The sequence below is a fragment of the Gastrolobium bilobum genome, unplaced genomic scaffold (genome assembly GCF_033153095.1).
Source record: "Gastrolobium bilobum isolate Gb01-03AN ecotype WA unplaced genomic scaffold, APGP_CSIRO_Gbil_v1 utg17830, whole genome shotgun sequence".
Taxonomy (NCBI): Eukaryota; Viridiplantae; Streptophyta; class Magnoliopsida; order Fabales; family Fabaceae; genus Gastrolobium; species Gastrolobium bilobum.
The window spans coordinates 175,632-192,455 of record NW_026897053.1 but is presented as its reverse complement, the minus strand read 5'-3'; the positions used below and the strand labels follow the sequence as shown (position 1 = coordinate 192,455).

The following is a 16,824-nucleotide window of genomic DNA, read 5'->3' as shown; positions in this document are numbered from 1 at the left end:
CATAGAGGGTGAAGCTGCAACACACATTTAGAGAGAGTAATGCTTGTGCAGATTAGTTAAGCATATAATAATTATAAAGAAAAGGGAGAGAAAATAAAGAAGTTGTCTTTTTCTTTGGTTGATATAGTTCAATAAAAAAAGACTTCATTTTCTTTGTTTGGTTTTATGAAAAGGGTTTGATGTTTGTCATTTTAAATGACATAAGTTATGTCATTTTAGGAGAGAGATAGACACAAAAAATGAAAATCATGGGAAAGAAAGTGAGTGATTTTTTTTTAATTTAAATTTTAAATAAAAAATAATATTTTGTGTCTATCTCTCTTAAAATGACATAAATTTATGTCATTTAAAATGACAAACACTTTTTCCTTATGAAAAATAAAAGAACGAAAATAGGCGTAAAATGAATGAAAATATTTGATAAAATCCACAATTTTTTGTTTCATTCCATTCAAGGGGAGGATGAGAAAAAAAAATAAGAATTAGCAAATTGTTATTCCTCCAATTTTTTTCTTTTCTATCTATAAATGCATATCAAATGGGAAATAAACATGACAATATTATATGTGAGAATCCTAATCATACAAAGGTAAATCAATTGTGATAATTTTATAACTACATATCCCAATATATTTTTCTCTTTTTTTATCATTATTGATCTATTTTTATATAGTTATAATTCTCCCACATAATATAATCATATTAATTAACAGACCAGAGGAAAGTAAATGTAATGTTATACATATATAACAGACCCTAAGGTCGATGATCATTATTTTTATTGGATATCGTCCATTATATTATTTAAATAACGAAGCACCTAGGCAAATTTACCAAATAGATCATGCGTTAAATCATACATCCTTACAAAACACCATTTTCTGAAATTTCTCCTGAATCCTAAACGATATCCCAAGAGAAAATCAGCACAACATACTTTGACTCTAACTAACTCAAAGATGCCAAACCATAACCAAAACACCATGTTCAGTTGCTATAATTACCTTAAACATGACCAAGATTTTGAACACTAGAGGCCCATTTTACTTTAACATATGTTTTGGACTGAAAATGGCTTGAAAATGTTTTAGAAAAGTATTTGGGAGAAATGAAAAAAAAAGTTGGCTTATAAAGAAGATTTTCATTTTAGTCCGTATATTCATTAATCAAACACTAAAATAATTTAATTAATAAACTACCTATAGTTTGATATTTAATCAATTGCCTCAACTTTAGTAACCGACATGATTAAGGCTACACAGGATCTGTGACAAACATCGGTTGGTAGTGTTACTTCTATGGAGAAACAAACATGCATCATTGAAAAATGTCTTTAGGATAAACCATCCTTATAAAGGCACTTGAACTTGTGCTAGGAAATGAAGACAGTTGTGCACTCAACCTTGAACAATCTTAGAAGACCAATGCTTAGGAAATTATATCCAGAATAAACTGAAAACCATCACCTGCAAGCAAAATTTATATTAAATGAAACGTGTATCCATTCATCCTTAAAAATAGATAAAGCTCTTCTGATTACACTCAAATCACAATTGGATAAAAGTCAGTAATGTGGTTATTTTAACTAGTTCTGAATTTATCAATTAATTTATTGCATTCCTGGACATGTCTTGCACTAGAAGTCCTTGATTATTTAAACCTTGCTTAGATGCTTGCATGAAGTTTATTTATAACTTTGTGATTGGTCAATGTTTAATTGAAGTTTAAGGATTATTTATATGACTTTTTAAGCAATATGTAAGCAAGATCGTAAATGATTGACTTCAATGGATGTATATCATTTACAAGTTCTTGCAAGAGATATTTTCATGTAATATGTAAAATCTTAGCTTTTTACATCCTTTTGACGTTTTTAAGAACATGCTTTCACAATAAGATTTAAGACTATGAGATACTTATTTATAGTATACTGGTTATATAATTTCAGTCAATTATCAACAAAGAAAAAGGATTCTTAACTTGCTGGAGAAACAAAACATACATAAATATAAAGTGATTAAACGAAGCATTTCTTACCCTTCTTTTTATTCACGAAATGGTGTGAGATCAATGTTGAATCGTTGCTTCCCTTTGCTTACCCTCTACAATACATCAAGCTGGAGTTAATCAAATGTATAGGTTCAAAACTACAAAGTAAAACACAACATTCAAGTTTTCTATTTTTCAGCAGAAAAGTAAATGCACTGTCACTTTCAATATATGTGTACCATATACTCTCTGAATTCTCCCTTCTCAGCCCATATGAGAGATACCACAGTTATAGCTAATCAATGTTGGAGAATATATTCAACGATAAATTAAGATTTCTATTTATAATAAGCAAACTTAATATATCTTAGGCCCTAGGGTTGTCAAGACTAGTTCAGTTAGCCTATATAAAGATTATATTATGCAACTTACAATCATAAATTTCAAGCAACAACTTACAGAAATAGCTACAAGCTCTTCAAGTAGCTCCTCCAAGTGGTGCAGAGGCTGTCAATAAGGTGATTTTGTATATAGTTCATTAAATGAGCTATTTGACAAAAAATATATGTATGGAGCATCCAAAGGAAAACAAACATTGAGGAAATAATGTTTATAAATCTGAATAACTATGATAATCAACAACTCACCCACTGTGTCGGACCATCAACGGGTGCACTGAGTGGATCATCATGCACCTGAAAACCCGAGAAAACTTTTAGAAGCTCACTGGTAGACAAACTAAATAGATAAAGATAGTCTTTAAGAATAGCAGATCTAGGAATCACAAGTATGGTAAATATATACCTGAAATTTTACCCCAAACTACTTTCTTTTATAATCAACATTATCAACAACATCACTTTAATCCCAAACTAGTTGAGGTTTGTGGCAGATGAACCCAAACGAAAAATACGATATTTTCTTTTATAATAATACTAAAAAGTTATAACAGGTATCAGCCATTCCCTTTACCTCCATGAAGATCCCATCCACTCCGACAGCAACTGCTGTCCTTGCAATGCAAGGTATTAGTTCTCGAAGACCTCCACTTGCTACACCTCCCCCATCCAACTACACATGAAAGCATAATTTTAACCCCACCAGGAGTAAGATTTGAAAAGGTACTTTGAGAAAGTTATTTAAAAGCTGGAATTATAGATGTCAGATCTGATCATTGCGTTCAAAGTAATATACTTAAAGGTCATGTGAAACACCAAAGTACAGAGAAAAAACCATCAAAATGATATCATAGGACCAGAGCATAGAAGCAGGTTTACACAACATACACACTAGAAAAATACAATACTCAAAGATTCTAAACGATTTTCATGAACAAGCAAAGCATAGAAGGCAGACAGGAACTTTTGACATCACGAATCTGAAAAGAAAACTATGATCTGTAATTCTCCCAGTGAAATTAAACAAGTGACATTATTGCCTTTGATGTATCACACACTATGACATGCCCAATACAAATCTAAAAATGTAATTGTTGAAATTAAGGGGAAAAGATGTGAAAAATAAAGGGAGAAAAAGAACTGTCAATGGTTGATATCAGATTGACGCAACGTATTTTAAAGCAAACCACTAACAATCCTACTTATACTAATAATCTAGGTAATGTTCTAGTGTAGCATATCTACGACAAGTCCACCAATAAAAACTAACATAATAACTCATAAAACACTAAGAATCCAAATGTTTTAACAGATATTGTCAGCACTCAGCACCGACACTCCAGTAATAGATGTTTATTCCTCTCTTTTGTGATTTTCAAAAGCGTCACAGGCTAAAATAATGTCACATGAAATATACAGCTCAGAACACAAAAGGTTGCAAAACCATGTTAGTATCAAGCAAATATGGGAATTAACAATACTAAACACCTTCTTTCCAGCAGGCTGTTGTAGTGAGTGAGTTATGTCAGCTACCTGAGGCAAAAACCATAATCAAATAATTTAGTTTTCTAGAAAATAAATGGCATACAATATAGTGAAAAGAACCTTCACCATGAGAAAATTTAGATTGATGCCAAAAAAGCCGCTTATAAGATAGTTCTCTTCTCTGTAGTAAGGGCATGGGAAAGAATGAAGTTCAATCCCATTCTTACCAATAGGCAAATAAATGCATGCACTCTGGCTTACTTCTTAATTGATTAATAATTGGTTAAAAAACTACTATATTAATTTGGGATCACAAGAATAGAAAATGTTATAAATTTTTAAACTAAAACTCTAAAAGATAAAAAAAAATTAAATAGGTCCTCTGAACCACACAAGAATCCATTCTTTGTATATCAAATTCGAAGTGAAATGCTCTTGTTCTAGCCTTCTATGGATATTATAAAATACCATTGATGAGAACATCTGTACATAAACATGATAAGACTCCTCTGAAGAGGTAATATAGAAAGTGCTGTAGAAGATTAGCTCCCGAAGATGACTCAGCATGTGGGTAGAATATTCTAGAATACTCTCTGTTGAGTTGGCTGAGTTGGAAAGAGGAATTGGTCAAATAGTGAAAGTGGCATGTGAGAGGTTCGGCTGGAAATTAGGACTATCTTGGGCTGGGAAACCAGAGTGGAAGAGACCTCCAGAGCGGCTCTCGAACTGCTCTAGAAATATTTAACCTTTCAGTTTCCTTCTTGCATTTTCCTTAAGTTTCCATCACTGTTACTGTTGTCAAATATTATTTTGTAATATTGTATTGTTTACACGTTTCTATATCAATATCAAACTTCCTTTAGTTCTGTTCAATCTTTCCCTGTGTTGGTTGATATCTATCAAAACACTTAGGTAATAAATCCAGGTCAAGAAAAACATTTTAGGGACTACGGAATCAGCCATCTCCTAAGTTACAGAGAAGGGAGAAATTTGAGCTTTTGAGAGATAATGCCTCCATAAAGTTAGCAATTAAAGCAACTTTTACAAAATTAAAAGGAGTCTATCAGGGGATTGCGTTCACAGGGATTCATCCCATTTAATCAACTGTTATACTTTCATCAAATAAATGGTTAGCAGACAACGCTATCAAGGAAGGGTGCAGGAAGAAAATACCTTCTTCAATTTATCCTTTCATTCAATAAGAAAGGATACAAAGATTCAAATAGTTTATCTTAATGAGAAGCATACTATAAAAGAAATATTTACTTACAACAGGACAATTGGCTTCTCTCATCCACTCCAGGTTACGTGGATCAACAATCAAATCATCTATAGAAAAGGAAAGGAATTTAATCAACTCTAGGTTATGAAAACAAAAAGGCAAAGGGCATTGAATCAATGCTCACTTTTTGAGGCAAAGTTAAAACTCAAATACACATTAAAAGTTCGAACTAAAGGATAGGCCACGAGGGTGGGCAATAAATTATTAAAATAAAATTGAGATTTCAACTTTAAATTAGATAACTGAAAAAAACACAAGACTAACAATGAAAATGCAACAGGTGGGCACATAGAAATAGCTAGCATCACTTGATATGCTTTTTCTTTGTTAAATCAAATCTTGCAATACTGCAAAGTGCAAAGTGCTTTAGAAATAGAAGTACAACGAAAAAATTGTAATTCCAGGAACTCCACAAACAGCAATTATTGACATTGGATGGTTCTTGCGAGAATAACATCATTAAAAACATACAGAAAACCTCAAAATAGATGTTATTTACTCACTGTAGCCAAACATAGTTCCTCTCTCACAAACCATCACATTAGGATTTCCAGCCAACCGAACCTTTTCAGCTGAATTTGCCATGACCTGTATAAGTGAAAATTATGAAACATATGAATATTCCTAAAAAAACAGGGATCGTTCATTCTGAAGCTTAATTTATTGTTAACTTTAAAATTGTATCTCATAAAATTGGATAGTGTACTCACAGAAGGAGCACAGAACTGGCCCTTCTTGATGTTGACAATTCTCCCAGTTTTGGCTGCTGCAACTAGAAGATCTGTCTGCCATTAGAGGCAAAATAATTGAAACAATTGATGTTGGCACAACCATTAAATTTAATAGCTAGCCAATTACAATGGATATTGAAATTCAATGTAATAAATATTTACTTGGCGACACAAGAATGCTGGAATCTGAATGATATCTGCAACTCTGCCAACTGGTTCACACTGGCAAAAGAAAAGATAAATGTGTCAAAGGCAGATCAGGAGGCAGAACCTGAAATGTCATCACCACACTCCACTTGCAAGTATATGTTGGAAGAATCAGCTCAATTATTTAAATATTATGTAGTTATCAATAAAAAAGGTGCTAACCATTCTGATTGTCAAATTTAGATGGGTAAAAATCAATTGCTAAGGAAAATATTATGTAGATATAGTTTCAAACCAATGAATGATCCGAGCAAAATGTCTTTCTATTTACTCTTCCTACATAGACTGATTGCTTTTGTCATCTACCCACATACATTCGAGGAAAGAACATATAAGAATTTAATCTAGATATAAACTATCTCATGATTTTAATTTTATCTAAGTAGCAGTTCCGTTTGTCTGAGCATCACTTAAAGAAAACCTTGTGTTATTTTCGTCCTTTAGCACTGAGAGACATGTAATAATGTCCCTTCAGAACAACATATAATCAAGACCAAATTAGTCTAGTTGGTATGCCTAATAATGTTACTACTGCATAAGAACCTTGACCAAGGCAACAAGGCTATGAAATATGAATTCTATATAACACAATCAAACAAACAAAAACAAATAAAAAACCAATTAGCTTACACTAAGGAAAGTTAAAAATATTTTACCTGGATGGTCTCATGCACGTCGGTCACTATAGGGATGTCATAGGCTATTTTAACCTTCTCAAGTATCTGACAATAAAACAGTAAAATTTAAAGAAGGAAAAACATTCAACTAAGACAAAATAGCTTTATCCAGTACAAAATTCTGCAATTTAGATGTAGTTTAACATTAAACAAACATACTAAATGTATGTTACCGTACCAACAGTTGTGCTAACGGCTATTAAAGGTCATAATTCCTTCCTATGTAAGACTTCTGCCGTAATTCCCACATACTACAAAGATGACTTGAAATTTTACTAGTGTTATCCTTTGGCTAGAGAAAAAATGTAAGACTGCAAGACGTGACATCTGACCCATAGAAGCATTCCAAATGCATAGCCTTGCAAACCCCTACAAGGGACCTAGATGAGATTTATCAAAGGTCCTGCCATAAGCTGTACAGATGCTACCTATGACAACATCTAATCCAAATCTATAGAGATGGATGGAGCCAAAAAAATTATCAAGGACAATGTCAAGATGCCACATTGGCTGGGTATATGCTATATGGCCAAAGGACCCCTTAAAAGTTATAATAACTAAAATCCTTCCCCCCTCAATTTGGCATTTGTGGTTGAGCTAGGCTCAATCCGTTTCCAATTCTAATAGAAAATTTTATATTACACGTATATAACAAAAGTCCTGAAAACTTTATACAGAACAAGTATAATCACATGTTATCAGACAATTATAACAACTAGAATCCTCAAGATACAAACCACAAAGTGATTTCATGACAACAAAGAAGTATAAATATGAACCTTCAGTCCCTCAACCATCCCCGGGCCACGGAATGATTTTGACGATGTTCGGTTAGCTTTGTCAAAGCTTGACTTGAAAACCAATGGTATTCCAACTCTGAAAGATACATGCATACTCAAGATCATGTTAGACATCAACAAATATAAAACCAAATATCATGTCTACTGACCATTTTACTGTACAAGTTTAACTTTGATCCTCAGTGTAAAAGAGTTTTACTTTTCAAGTAATTGTTACCATAGCCATGCTTTTTGTGTGATGCTAGTGTAGAAACACTTTTTCACAGATAGTGGATCAAAATTAGATCCTTAACTTCAAATCAACAATCACAACCACCCTGCCCACTAATGGATTGCCATTAAATCACACCTTCATTTCCCATTAATAAAAGAAGCATTAGACTTGAATAGAGATAACATACTTAGATGAAATACTCTTTATGTGCTTAGCCATCCGCATAATGTGCTCCTCTGATTCAATCACATTTGGACCCGCTAGCAGGAAGAACGGGTCTGCAGCCTGATGAGATTCATAGAAACACAACCCATCAGAGGGAGAACGATAAAAAAGCATTTTAACCATGACCCACGAATATTCATAGTCTAGAAACTCATAATCCGAGAGAAATTACGAACCTTGAGCTTGCTATACAGAATTCCCGGTGGATCCATTTTTCACAAAACGCACGAAAACAAGGAAAATGAAGCTACAAAGAAGAAGCGCAGAGGAAAAAGTAAGAGAATTTTGAAGCCAATGTGCAGTGATTCAGTAAGACATGTGCTGTATTAGACTACAATGCACAACAATGAGCTGAGAAAGTTCGAGTCATTTTTTTTCACAACAGTGAAAGTGAGATCTGTTAAAGAAAAGAATGAATGGTTTATGGAGGTGCGTACCTTGTACCTTGTACCTTAATAATAACGATAGAACCAGGATTGCAGACGAAAGATAATAGCTAAGTACTTTTCGGAAACTCGCTAGTTACAACTTTCAACTATTCAGCCACAACCATCGATGGCCCTTACTGTGAAAAGGAAAATGAAAAAGAAAAAATCATACTAAATAATATTATTATTTGTGAAAAATAAAATAAGAAGTTAAAGGTGCAGGGTTGGTTATAAATTATAATTATATTTTGAAACATGTGTCTAGAACAAATGGTTTCTACTAGGTGAAAATTAATCAAATAAATATTTTAACTCTAAAGTGTGACGAAGGGAGTATATATTCCTTTACTAAAATTATAAAAAGGTGAGATATAGGATATTTTAATAAAATTTATAATACAAGGAGAAATTTTTTTTTTAAAATGCTCTATTTTTTAAAAAAAAATTCCCAAAACCATATCATTTTGAGATTTGTTAAAATAACTTTTTCTCGGTTAAGCACTAGCATAGTAAATGGATCTCAATTCACGGTAAAATAGCATGTACACATTTAATCACCATATGATAATAACAGAGACAAAAAATGTTACTTTTTTTGAAAATATAAATTAAAACTCAAATTTTAAATAATTTAAAACTAAAATTTAGTATATTTATAAAAAAAACCAAAAATATATTAAACTTGTGACTATATTTATCTAAAAAATAAGGGAGTTAATAATCTTATGTGACATAAGATAGTTATCTTATGTGAGTGAAATAAAGTTGTGGGCCCTCAATTTAAAAAAAAATGGACACAAGATTCCATGAATATACAATATAAGACAATTATCTTATGTGAAATAAGATAACTATTTTCCAAAAAATAATTGTAGCATTATATAGGAGTATTCAAAATCAAAGCAAGCCTTAGATGCAAAATACTTCAATACTAATTAACTAAGGGATTTACTTCTATCATGTCACATGACACCAACAATTTTTCTACACACACAACATTTTGTGGGGCCACACTTTCTAAAGCAAAAAAATAAAAAAAAATAAAAAAACACGCAAAACGAATCTCTATAACATTACACAATCACTTTTTCTACAACATAACTCTTATAAAATCCATTAACTAAATAGAACTATTTTATCCGCATATACTTATGTATAAAAATGCTTTTATGGCTGACTACCAAAAAAAAATTGATTTTATCGCTACATTTATTAATATGCTACAAAATTTGTATTGTTTAAAAGCTGGATTAATTTTAGATTTTTGTAGTTTATTAGATTTATTTTTTCAAGATTTTTTAGGTTTAATTTTAATTTATTTCTTATATTATCATATAATAATATGTCATCATATTATTAAAAAATTTAAATATAACGAATATTCAATGTGACAAATCTTTTTTATTGCACAATAATCAGACATTCCTATGGTAATAAAATCTTTAGTGATATCTTTTTATTTCTTTTTCTTGTTGGCCAAAGATATGTAGGTGCTTTGTATTGATTAGAAACATACTAATTGATTAAGAACAAAAAAACATTGAAACAATCCCAAGGATACATTCCAAAAGGGCAACAAAATACAAGACAATTCTTAGGATTTATCATTTCTATGTTACATTCCAAGGATAAAATTATCTCTAATCTATTAACTTCAAAACTATATCGTTTTGGGTGTTGGAGAATTGAACGAAGAGTGTTTTTATAAAATTCTTACAATAAGAAACAAATTAAAATTTCTAAAATATCCTTCGTTAATCTATATACTGTTACTACTCATAGCATGAGTAGTAATTAAGGATGACAGGATTTAAATCCATGACATTTTGTACCCAAAACAAATCCGATATCAATTTATGTCATTGAAAGGTTCATTTGGATGTCCAATCTCTACTAGTTACTTTACTGACCCAGTAGCCTTTGTTAACATTAAAATTCTGTAATGTAGTTTATCTCTGACTGTATCCTCATTCCAATCTCATTCAATCATGGTTATATACTGAAATCAGTCACGAAAGTGGTCTCTATAGCACAACACAATAAAACAATAGCAGTATCGACATGTCATTCACATGACGTAGCATTGCATGTAATAAAATTCTTACGCATACTTAAATGACTCAAGTGTTTCGTTTATACTATCTTCTATCTTAAGAAAACATTCCCATCTCAATATATGAACTACTTTCTACCATTTATTTGATAGTCCCAAAGTGTTATCCACTACAAGTTTGTAGCCAATAAAAGGGTACACGCAACAAATATGAACGAACTAGCCGTGTAATGTACAACAAATACCTGGTTAGCTATATGAACAAATGAGCAAATAATTTAAGCCAATGAATCAAAATGAGTTTAAATTACTTTCAGCAAGCCCTATTAAACAACGTTTGAAGAGAGGGAGTCCCGTCCAAGGCCAGGTATCAACCAAACCCAGCAGTGGCAATTAGCCTCATGAGAGAATCAAGCAACAAATTTTTGAGAGACTACTTTAAAATTCATGTCAATGTCTTGCAATTATAAGAGTTGCCAGTCATCCTCATGGGTTCCTGCATCATTGACAAGGTCCACATCATCTTGGAATCCACTGTTGTCAGCTGAGGCATCATTACCGGTAACTTGCATTGAGAATCTTCGAGACTGAGCTACAGTGAACAATGGTGCACCATTGGACTCTTCTGCCAGCTTAGAAGCCCGGGAACAGAAATCATCAAAATCATCTGGCAGCCACCATTAACAAGGTGATGAGGGTCAACAAGAAAGCTTATATATTAGCCACAATTATTGAACTCATGAAAGTAATCAACAAACCTTTGTCTCGGCAGTAAAATCCAATAGCCAAAGATGGGTCAATTGAATCTAGGGGTATGTGCCTGATAACACTGGAAAGAGCTTTATAAATTAGACAAACAAGAATTAACGAGTTGTATTTAACAATATAAAAGAAAATCAATACTAGTAAAAAGTTTACTTGCAATGGTAAGATGAAGTATTTGGCTCTTGATTGTCCCCATTGATATTAACAACCTGAAAACCAAGGTTATAAAATCCCAGTTCAAATCACCAAGCTAATTTTCAAATTGTGAATAATAGATCGTACCGAGAGACACAATGAAAGATAGGTTAAAATATATCATATAAAGATGTATAATGCTCAAACGTAATAATTTTAAATTAGGAATTGACAAAACAACTTAACCATACGTAAAATGAGAAGAATACTAAATATAGTCGTAACAATATTTTAAAATAACTTAATTGATACAAAATATTAATTATTACTTAAAAAAGAAAAGCATAAATCATAACATAAGAGACATAAAAGTATATTTATCCCAACTGTTAAAAGCACCGGAACATCTTGGCTTGAAAGTCTGAGTATAAAACATCCCTATGATTTGAGTCACAACAATCAATCAAGTAAGTACATTCAAAGGACAAGGGTGGAAGATCTCTTGAAGAAATACTGGTAAATGGTAAAAGTTTAAAAAATATAAAACCAGATTAACATGAGTAGTAACTTGCAACTCAAAGTATTGAAAAGACTCATGGCCCTAGGTTCCAAAAAAATAAATCAATCTGAATCTGTTGCAACATCTTTTCAAAATCAGATCGAACCCAAGTGACATGAATTACCCTAAACATGTTCTTCAGCTTAGAAGCAAGAAAATTACAATTCTTGCCTGAACCGTATGAACTCTTGATACTTCAGTTCATAACAAGCACAAGTGATCAATGGAAATCATTCAATTCCTCAATCATTGTGCTTTACCCACCAACAAAGCCAAAAAGTAAGATTATTGTAAAAGGTCACGTGAAGGAAGCAAATGCTGATCCAGCTTCATTTGTAATGAGAAATACCTAAGATGTTCTTTACATTTTCTGATTTATCATAGCTGATTGATTCTATGCAAAAAGCTTCAAAGTACAAAGAACCACTACTACTTTACTATTATTATCAGCAAAGCAATCATAAATGAATCTGAACAGATATTTGTCTTGATTTCATCAATACAATCTTTGCAAACATTGTTATTTCATTTTACCAAATCATGCTTGAATCACATGCATTTGTTGAGAACAAAACCAGAGTAGTTTCTTGGTTATTCTTTTAAACTTTTCTGTTTCCTTAGAAAGGGCAACTTCGTACACCAGATGGAGACTAGTGATAAACCATGAAATCAAAATGGAGCACACCATTCTATAAATTATAACTTTGATAAGTTAATTATTATATAACCATATGACAACAAGTTTCACAATCTTAGTAGTATATAATAAGGTGAGTAAGTAATAATAGTTTTGTTGATACTGCCATACCGGCTGAACATCATGTGGATCAAGGTAGAATGCCTTTTCATTCTGAACACCGATAATGTATGTTGAAGCACCTGGTTTGCCACCTAATATGCCAAGGCTCTGGGAAAATTTAAAAGTTGACTGCAATAATGGAATATACCTGATAACAGATTATAGATGCAACTAATCAGTGATTGAGCTACTGTGAAAACTGAACAACTTTCAAATTATATTTCAAAAACATCATATGCCAATTACCAATGAATATGAGACTATATATGCACCTACTACACTGAATTATTATCTCCACGAAGTACAAACTCATTAGACAAAGACAGAGAAACCAATTATCATGTTACATCACTACGAAGATATGCCTAGAGTTTGAACCCATCAGTTGTTTTTCTGCAAGGTTGATGAGGTATATCTACAAAATACAAGGTTAACCTGGTTGGGGAGTCTCTATCTGTGTGATTCAACGTCCATAACAAGTGTAACTGAAAATATAACAAAAAGGTGGAAGGAACTGTTGTCGCTTTGGACAATTTCAACATACACTCTATAGTAAAATGTTATGTCAAGTTCTATGTCTTTTATTGGCTTATTTTATTTAAGAATTAAGATAAAGGAAATTTCTTTACGGAATGCCACTTCTGTTATTTATATATAAAAGAATCCAAATAGGCAGGGAACATTTCTATTTAATAAACATAATAATACTATTAGGCTCAAGTGTGGGTCAATTATATAGCACCAAAGAACCTTGAAAATATAACACACCTCGGATTGACTTTATCAAGTCCAAGTACCAAGGGAACCAATAAAAGTAGAGGTGTCCAAGCAGCTAGGCCCCTTGAAAACTCAGAACAGCGATTGGAGGCATCTTCAATGCAGACAACTGGTGCTCCACCACGCTCCCCATCTTCATCTCCAGAAACAACATAGATAGCCATTGGAAGTGGCTGTTTTCCAAGGTCATTTGTCTCCCTCAGGTTACGGGCTAGAACTTCCCATGTGCGGCACATTGCATATGGTCCCACCCATGACCCAACAGCAAGGCCATAATCTTTCCCAGCTTGAAGAAGATTGTGGATAGAAAAAGCAGAAGCCTCCGAATCACCAAAAAGTTGCAAGATGTCAATATATTCTTTATCCAGTGGCTGTAAATCATTAGAATACAACAATGAGTCAACATAATGGCATTATATCTCAAGACAAATCAAAACATATAAACATGTTTAGATAAAAAGAAAAACAGAACAACAAAAACAATGGTAGAGAAAAAAGAGCAACAGTCTAATTACTGAAACAACAGATTGCATATCAATCACCTGACCTCATCAACAGTTTTTCTCCACGATCTACCTAATTTATGAAAAAGTAATGCCTGTACATGAGGAAGCCACATTAGCAGCCTTATTTTGAAAGAAAACAAAAAGAGAAGAAAGCACGGCCAAAAAAATGAAAAATATTATTAGAAGGTATGGTGTGACAATACCATTTTGAAAAGCATTCATTAAATAGAAGGCATAATACCTGAGCAACAAGCATCTGACTGCTTCGAAGCATACAACCCCAATTAACATCACTAGTATACTTTGAATCTCCAATAGCATCAAAGCCTACAGATAAGAGCATATATTAAAAAAATTGTAGTCTAATATCTATCATATGAATATATCCCAAAAAAGGTAGTATAAATTCAACAAACCTTTCCTATACGTTATTAGGATTTTTGAGGAAAAATCTTGCTCAAATGCTGCAAACACATTACTAGTATCTACTCCAGTAGAATCTTGCTGTGAAACTTTATGGCAGATGCCTAGAAACCATATATCACCATCAGAGCTCGAAATGTCAGTCCTGCTTGACCCTAGTATACGCTCATGAACTCTCCTCATTGAGCCACCAGTAACAACTTTCCTCAGAGCAGCTGCCCACCCGCTATTTCGAGAATGAACTGCTTTCTTTTCAGAAGCCGATGATTCACTATATGTTTCAACGAATGGAAAACCAGATGTAAAGAAGCTTGACCATAAGGTAGCCTTGGGAAACTTACTGTCACTAGAACCTGCTTTCGAACAAGCAGGCACCTGAGGAGTATTATCTACAGTCTCAGTAGAGCTTTTAGAAGAACATTTTGCAGCAACAATCCTCTCACAGAAACTCTTCAATACCATTATGAAGCCACAGAAAACACAAGATTTGGCTCATAGAAGCAAACTAAGTTTGTGCCAATATTTGCCAGTAAAGAGGTGAATAATGAAACAAAGACCTGAAAAGCATCCAAAAACACATGCTCATTGTTATTCATTAACAATCTAAGAGTACAAAGATAAAAGCAATTTTTCTCATTCTTCAGCTACCCTTAAAAAAATCATAATCTGCATTTTCAACTTCTACAAATACACACAGGGGATGATGTAATATGGGGAAACTGCCAACACCACTGTTTAAAAAGATCCAAAATAAGACTCTACATTCTGCACATGTACTGGTTCAAATCCCACCTATGACTAGTAGTCCAGCTTGATGGTCATCCCTCCCCAACAAGACCCCCCACCACAAAAAATAAAAAATAAAAAAGAAGAAGTCCATGCATTCTACTAGGTAGGATTCTGCTGCCCCATTGGGATCCCATGCATTCTACTAGTTCCCTCACTGGTACTAATGGAGTAACATATATCTTACTACCATTATTTTGCACAAAAAACATGGATATGTAGTAGAAGTTCAAAACAAAACTTTCTTCCCATCAAGAAAAAAAAAAAGACTTGAATTCCTATCAATGAATAATTGAATATTAACCTATAGTATCCTCCATCAAGCACCCCATATATCCATGAATTCTTTAATTCCCTAATCAATATTTAAAAAAAAAAAAAATGGATGCAAAGTCAAGTACCCCAAATCTACAGAACCATCTTAAATATAAGAGATACGCATTACACAGACATGCAATCGATGCCAAGAATCAACGATTTCATCGCACATAGGTAAAAAAAAAATTCCTCAGAGCTTCAAAGCAGAAAAATGAAAGATGAGCGTTTAGAACCAACACGAAAAAAAACCCAGAAATGGAATTTCGCAGAGAGACCCAAATAGAATTTCAAGGCATATATAATCCAACGACGATGGAATTTTGCAGAGAGACCCAGAAAACGACGAATCGTGGGAGAAAAAGGTAAATTAAACCGCGGGAATCGTAGCGTACGAGGAAAACGTTCGAAGCTGAGCGAGAATCTTGAGATAACGATGAACGGCGACAGAATTCCGATCCTGAACTCAGCTATGACACTTGCTTCGGACTCTTGTTTTTCTCTCTTCTTTCTTTCTCTCTCTCAATCTCTTAGGTATGTTTGTGTAATTATACAAACTCTCAAAAGTAAAACAAAGAACATTTAAAAAATAAATTATAAAAATTAAGGGTAAGTAACAAATTTAATTAAGAAAATCACTCACACATTTTTACTAAACCATTAAAAAAAAAAGTTGCAGTTGAATTAAGGCATTATTTAATGAAAATTCTTCTGTCCCTTTCCTCTATGAAAATATTTTATCATTAAATTGGTGATTAGATCCCAAAAAAATAGATAGTAATGGTATTTTTAGGAAGAATAATTCTTTGTATAATTGATGTTTGCATAATTGTTATTATTCTTAGGTTTTTTAATAGAATATTTAAAATGTTTTAAAAAGTGCTTCAAAAAAATTATCGCCAATGAGATTGTAACTAATCAATAATAAGCCAGATTTTTTAAATTGTGATTTAAACCGACCCGGTTGAGGTAATATGTTATTGGGTCACTGGTTGGATCGATGAGTTACTGATTAGATTGGTTGACTCAGATATGTATAAATATATAAATATGAATATATAAATTTAATTATATTCTCCTTATCTAAAATGAGTTAAACAAGGTTCACTGAAGAAGCTCAAAAATTATCAAATCACACTTTTATAAGTTTATAATGCACAAATAAATGAAAATGCACACTATTACTATGTTAATTTAAATTGCAACTCATAATTCTCATAAGCATACATTTCAATGACATTGAACTCATATTTTTCAAATTCGTTTACGT

General features: G+C 32.5%; 2 protein-coding genes across 6 annotated transcripts; both read right to left on the bottom strand.

Annotated features, from left to right (window-relative positions):
• Positions 1-1,199: 1,199 nt before the first annotated feature.
• LOC133303752 (2-dehydro-3-deoxyphosphooctonate aldolase) lies at positions 1,200-8,570 on the bottom strand. 4 transcript variants are annotated; one of them, XM_061503723.1, is made up of 16 exons: positions 8,446-8,570; positions 8,185-8,255; positions 7,967-8,068; positions 7,917-7,918; positions 7,549-7,645; positions 6,749-6,814; positions 6,048-6,107; positions 5,865-5,939; positions 5,658-5,742; positions 5,143-5,201; positions 3,876-3,920; positions 2,962-3,060; positions 2,637-2,684; positions 2,449-2,496; positions 2,038-2,102; positions 1,200-1,466 (listed from the first exon to the last, which is right to left on the bottom strand). In XM_061503723.1, the coding sequence occupies exons 2-15, from the start codon at positions 8,218-8,220 to the stop codon at positions 2,046-2,048; spliced, it is 879 nt and encodes a 292-aa protein (XP_061359707.1). In that variant the 5' UTR covers positions 8,221-8,255; positions 8,446-8,570; the 3' UTR covers positions 1,200-1,466; positions 2,038-2,045. The 4 variants fall into 4 exon arrangements, with proteins under 4 accessions (XP_061359707.1, XP_061359704.1, XP_061359705.1 ...); XM_061503720.1 differs by lacking the exon at positions 7,917-7,918 and having other exon boundaries at positions 7,971-8,068; XM_061503721.1 differs by lacking the exon at positions 7,917-7,918 and having other exon boundaries at positions 7,971-8,068; positions 8,453-8,544.
• Positions 8,571-10,632: 2,062 nt separating this feature from the next.
• Positions 10,633-15,914, bottom strand: LOC133303748 (cysteine protease ATG4-like). Of its 2 annotated transcripts, none has more exons than XM_061503715.1 (9): positions 15,795-15,914; positions 14,447-15,010; positions 14,272-14,357; positions 14,072-14,122; positions 13,516-13,895; positions 12,757-12,895; positions 11,408-11,463; positions 11,248-11,318; positions 10,633-11,156 (listed from the first exon to the last, which is right to left on the bottom strand). In XM_061503715.1, exons 2-9 carry the CDS (start codon positions 14,913-14,915, stop codon positions 10,954-10,956), a joined length of 1,455 nt encoding a protein of 484 aa, XP_061359699.1. In that variant the 5' UTR covers positions 14,916-15,010; positions 15,795-15,914; the 3' UTR covers positions 10,633-10,953. The 2 variants fall into 2 exon arrangements, with proteins under 2 accessions (XP_061359699.1, XP_061359700.1); XM_061503716.1 differs by lacking the exon at positions 15,795-15,914 and having other exon boundaries at positions 14,447-14,702; positions 14,795-14,907.
• Positions 15,915-16,824: the final 910 nt, after the last annotated feature.

Excerpts from the sequence above, each read along its gene's own strand:
- LOC133303752 (XM_061503723.1), bottom strand. The coding sequence starts at position 8,220 with ATGGATCCACCGGGAATTCTGTATAGCAAGCTCAAG. Across the intron at positions 8,069-8,184 it reads TTCTGTATAGCAAGCTCAAG|GCTGCAGACCCGTTCTTCCT; the intron begins GTTCGTAATTTC and ends GAATCTCATCAG. Across the intron at positions 6,108-6,748 it reads ACGTGCATGAGACCATCCAG|TGTGAACCAGTTGGCAGAGT; the intron begins GTAAAATATTTT and ends TTCTTTTGCCAG.
- LOC133303748 (XM_061503715.1), bottom strand. The coding sequence starts at position 14,915 with ATGGTATTGAAGAGTTTCTGTGAGAGGATTGTTGCTGCAAAATGTTCT. Across the intron at positions 12,896-13,515 it reads CTTGATAAAGTCAATCCGAG|GTATATTCCATTATTGCAGT; the intron begins GTGTGTTATATT and ends ATCTGTTATCAG. Across the intron at positions 11,157-11,247 it reads ATTTTACTGCCGAGACAAAG|ATGATTTTGATGATTTCTGT; the intron begins GTTTGTTGATTA and ends GGTGGCTGCCAG.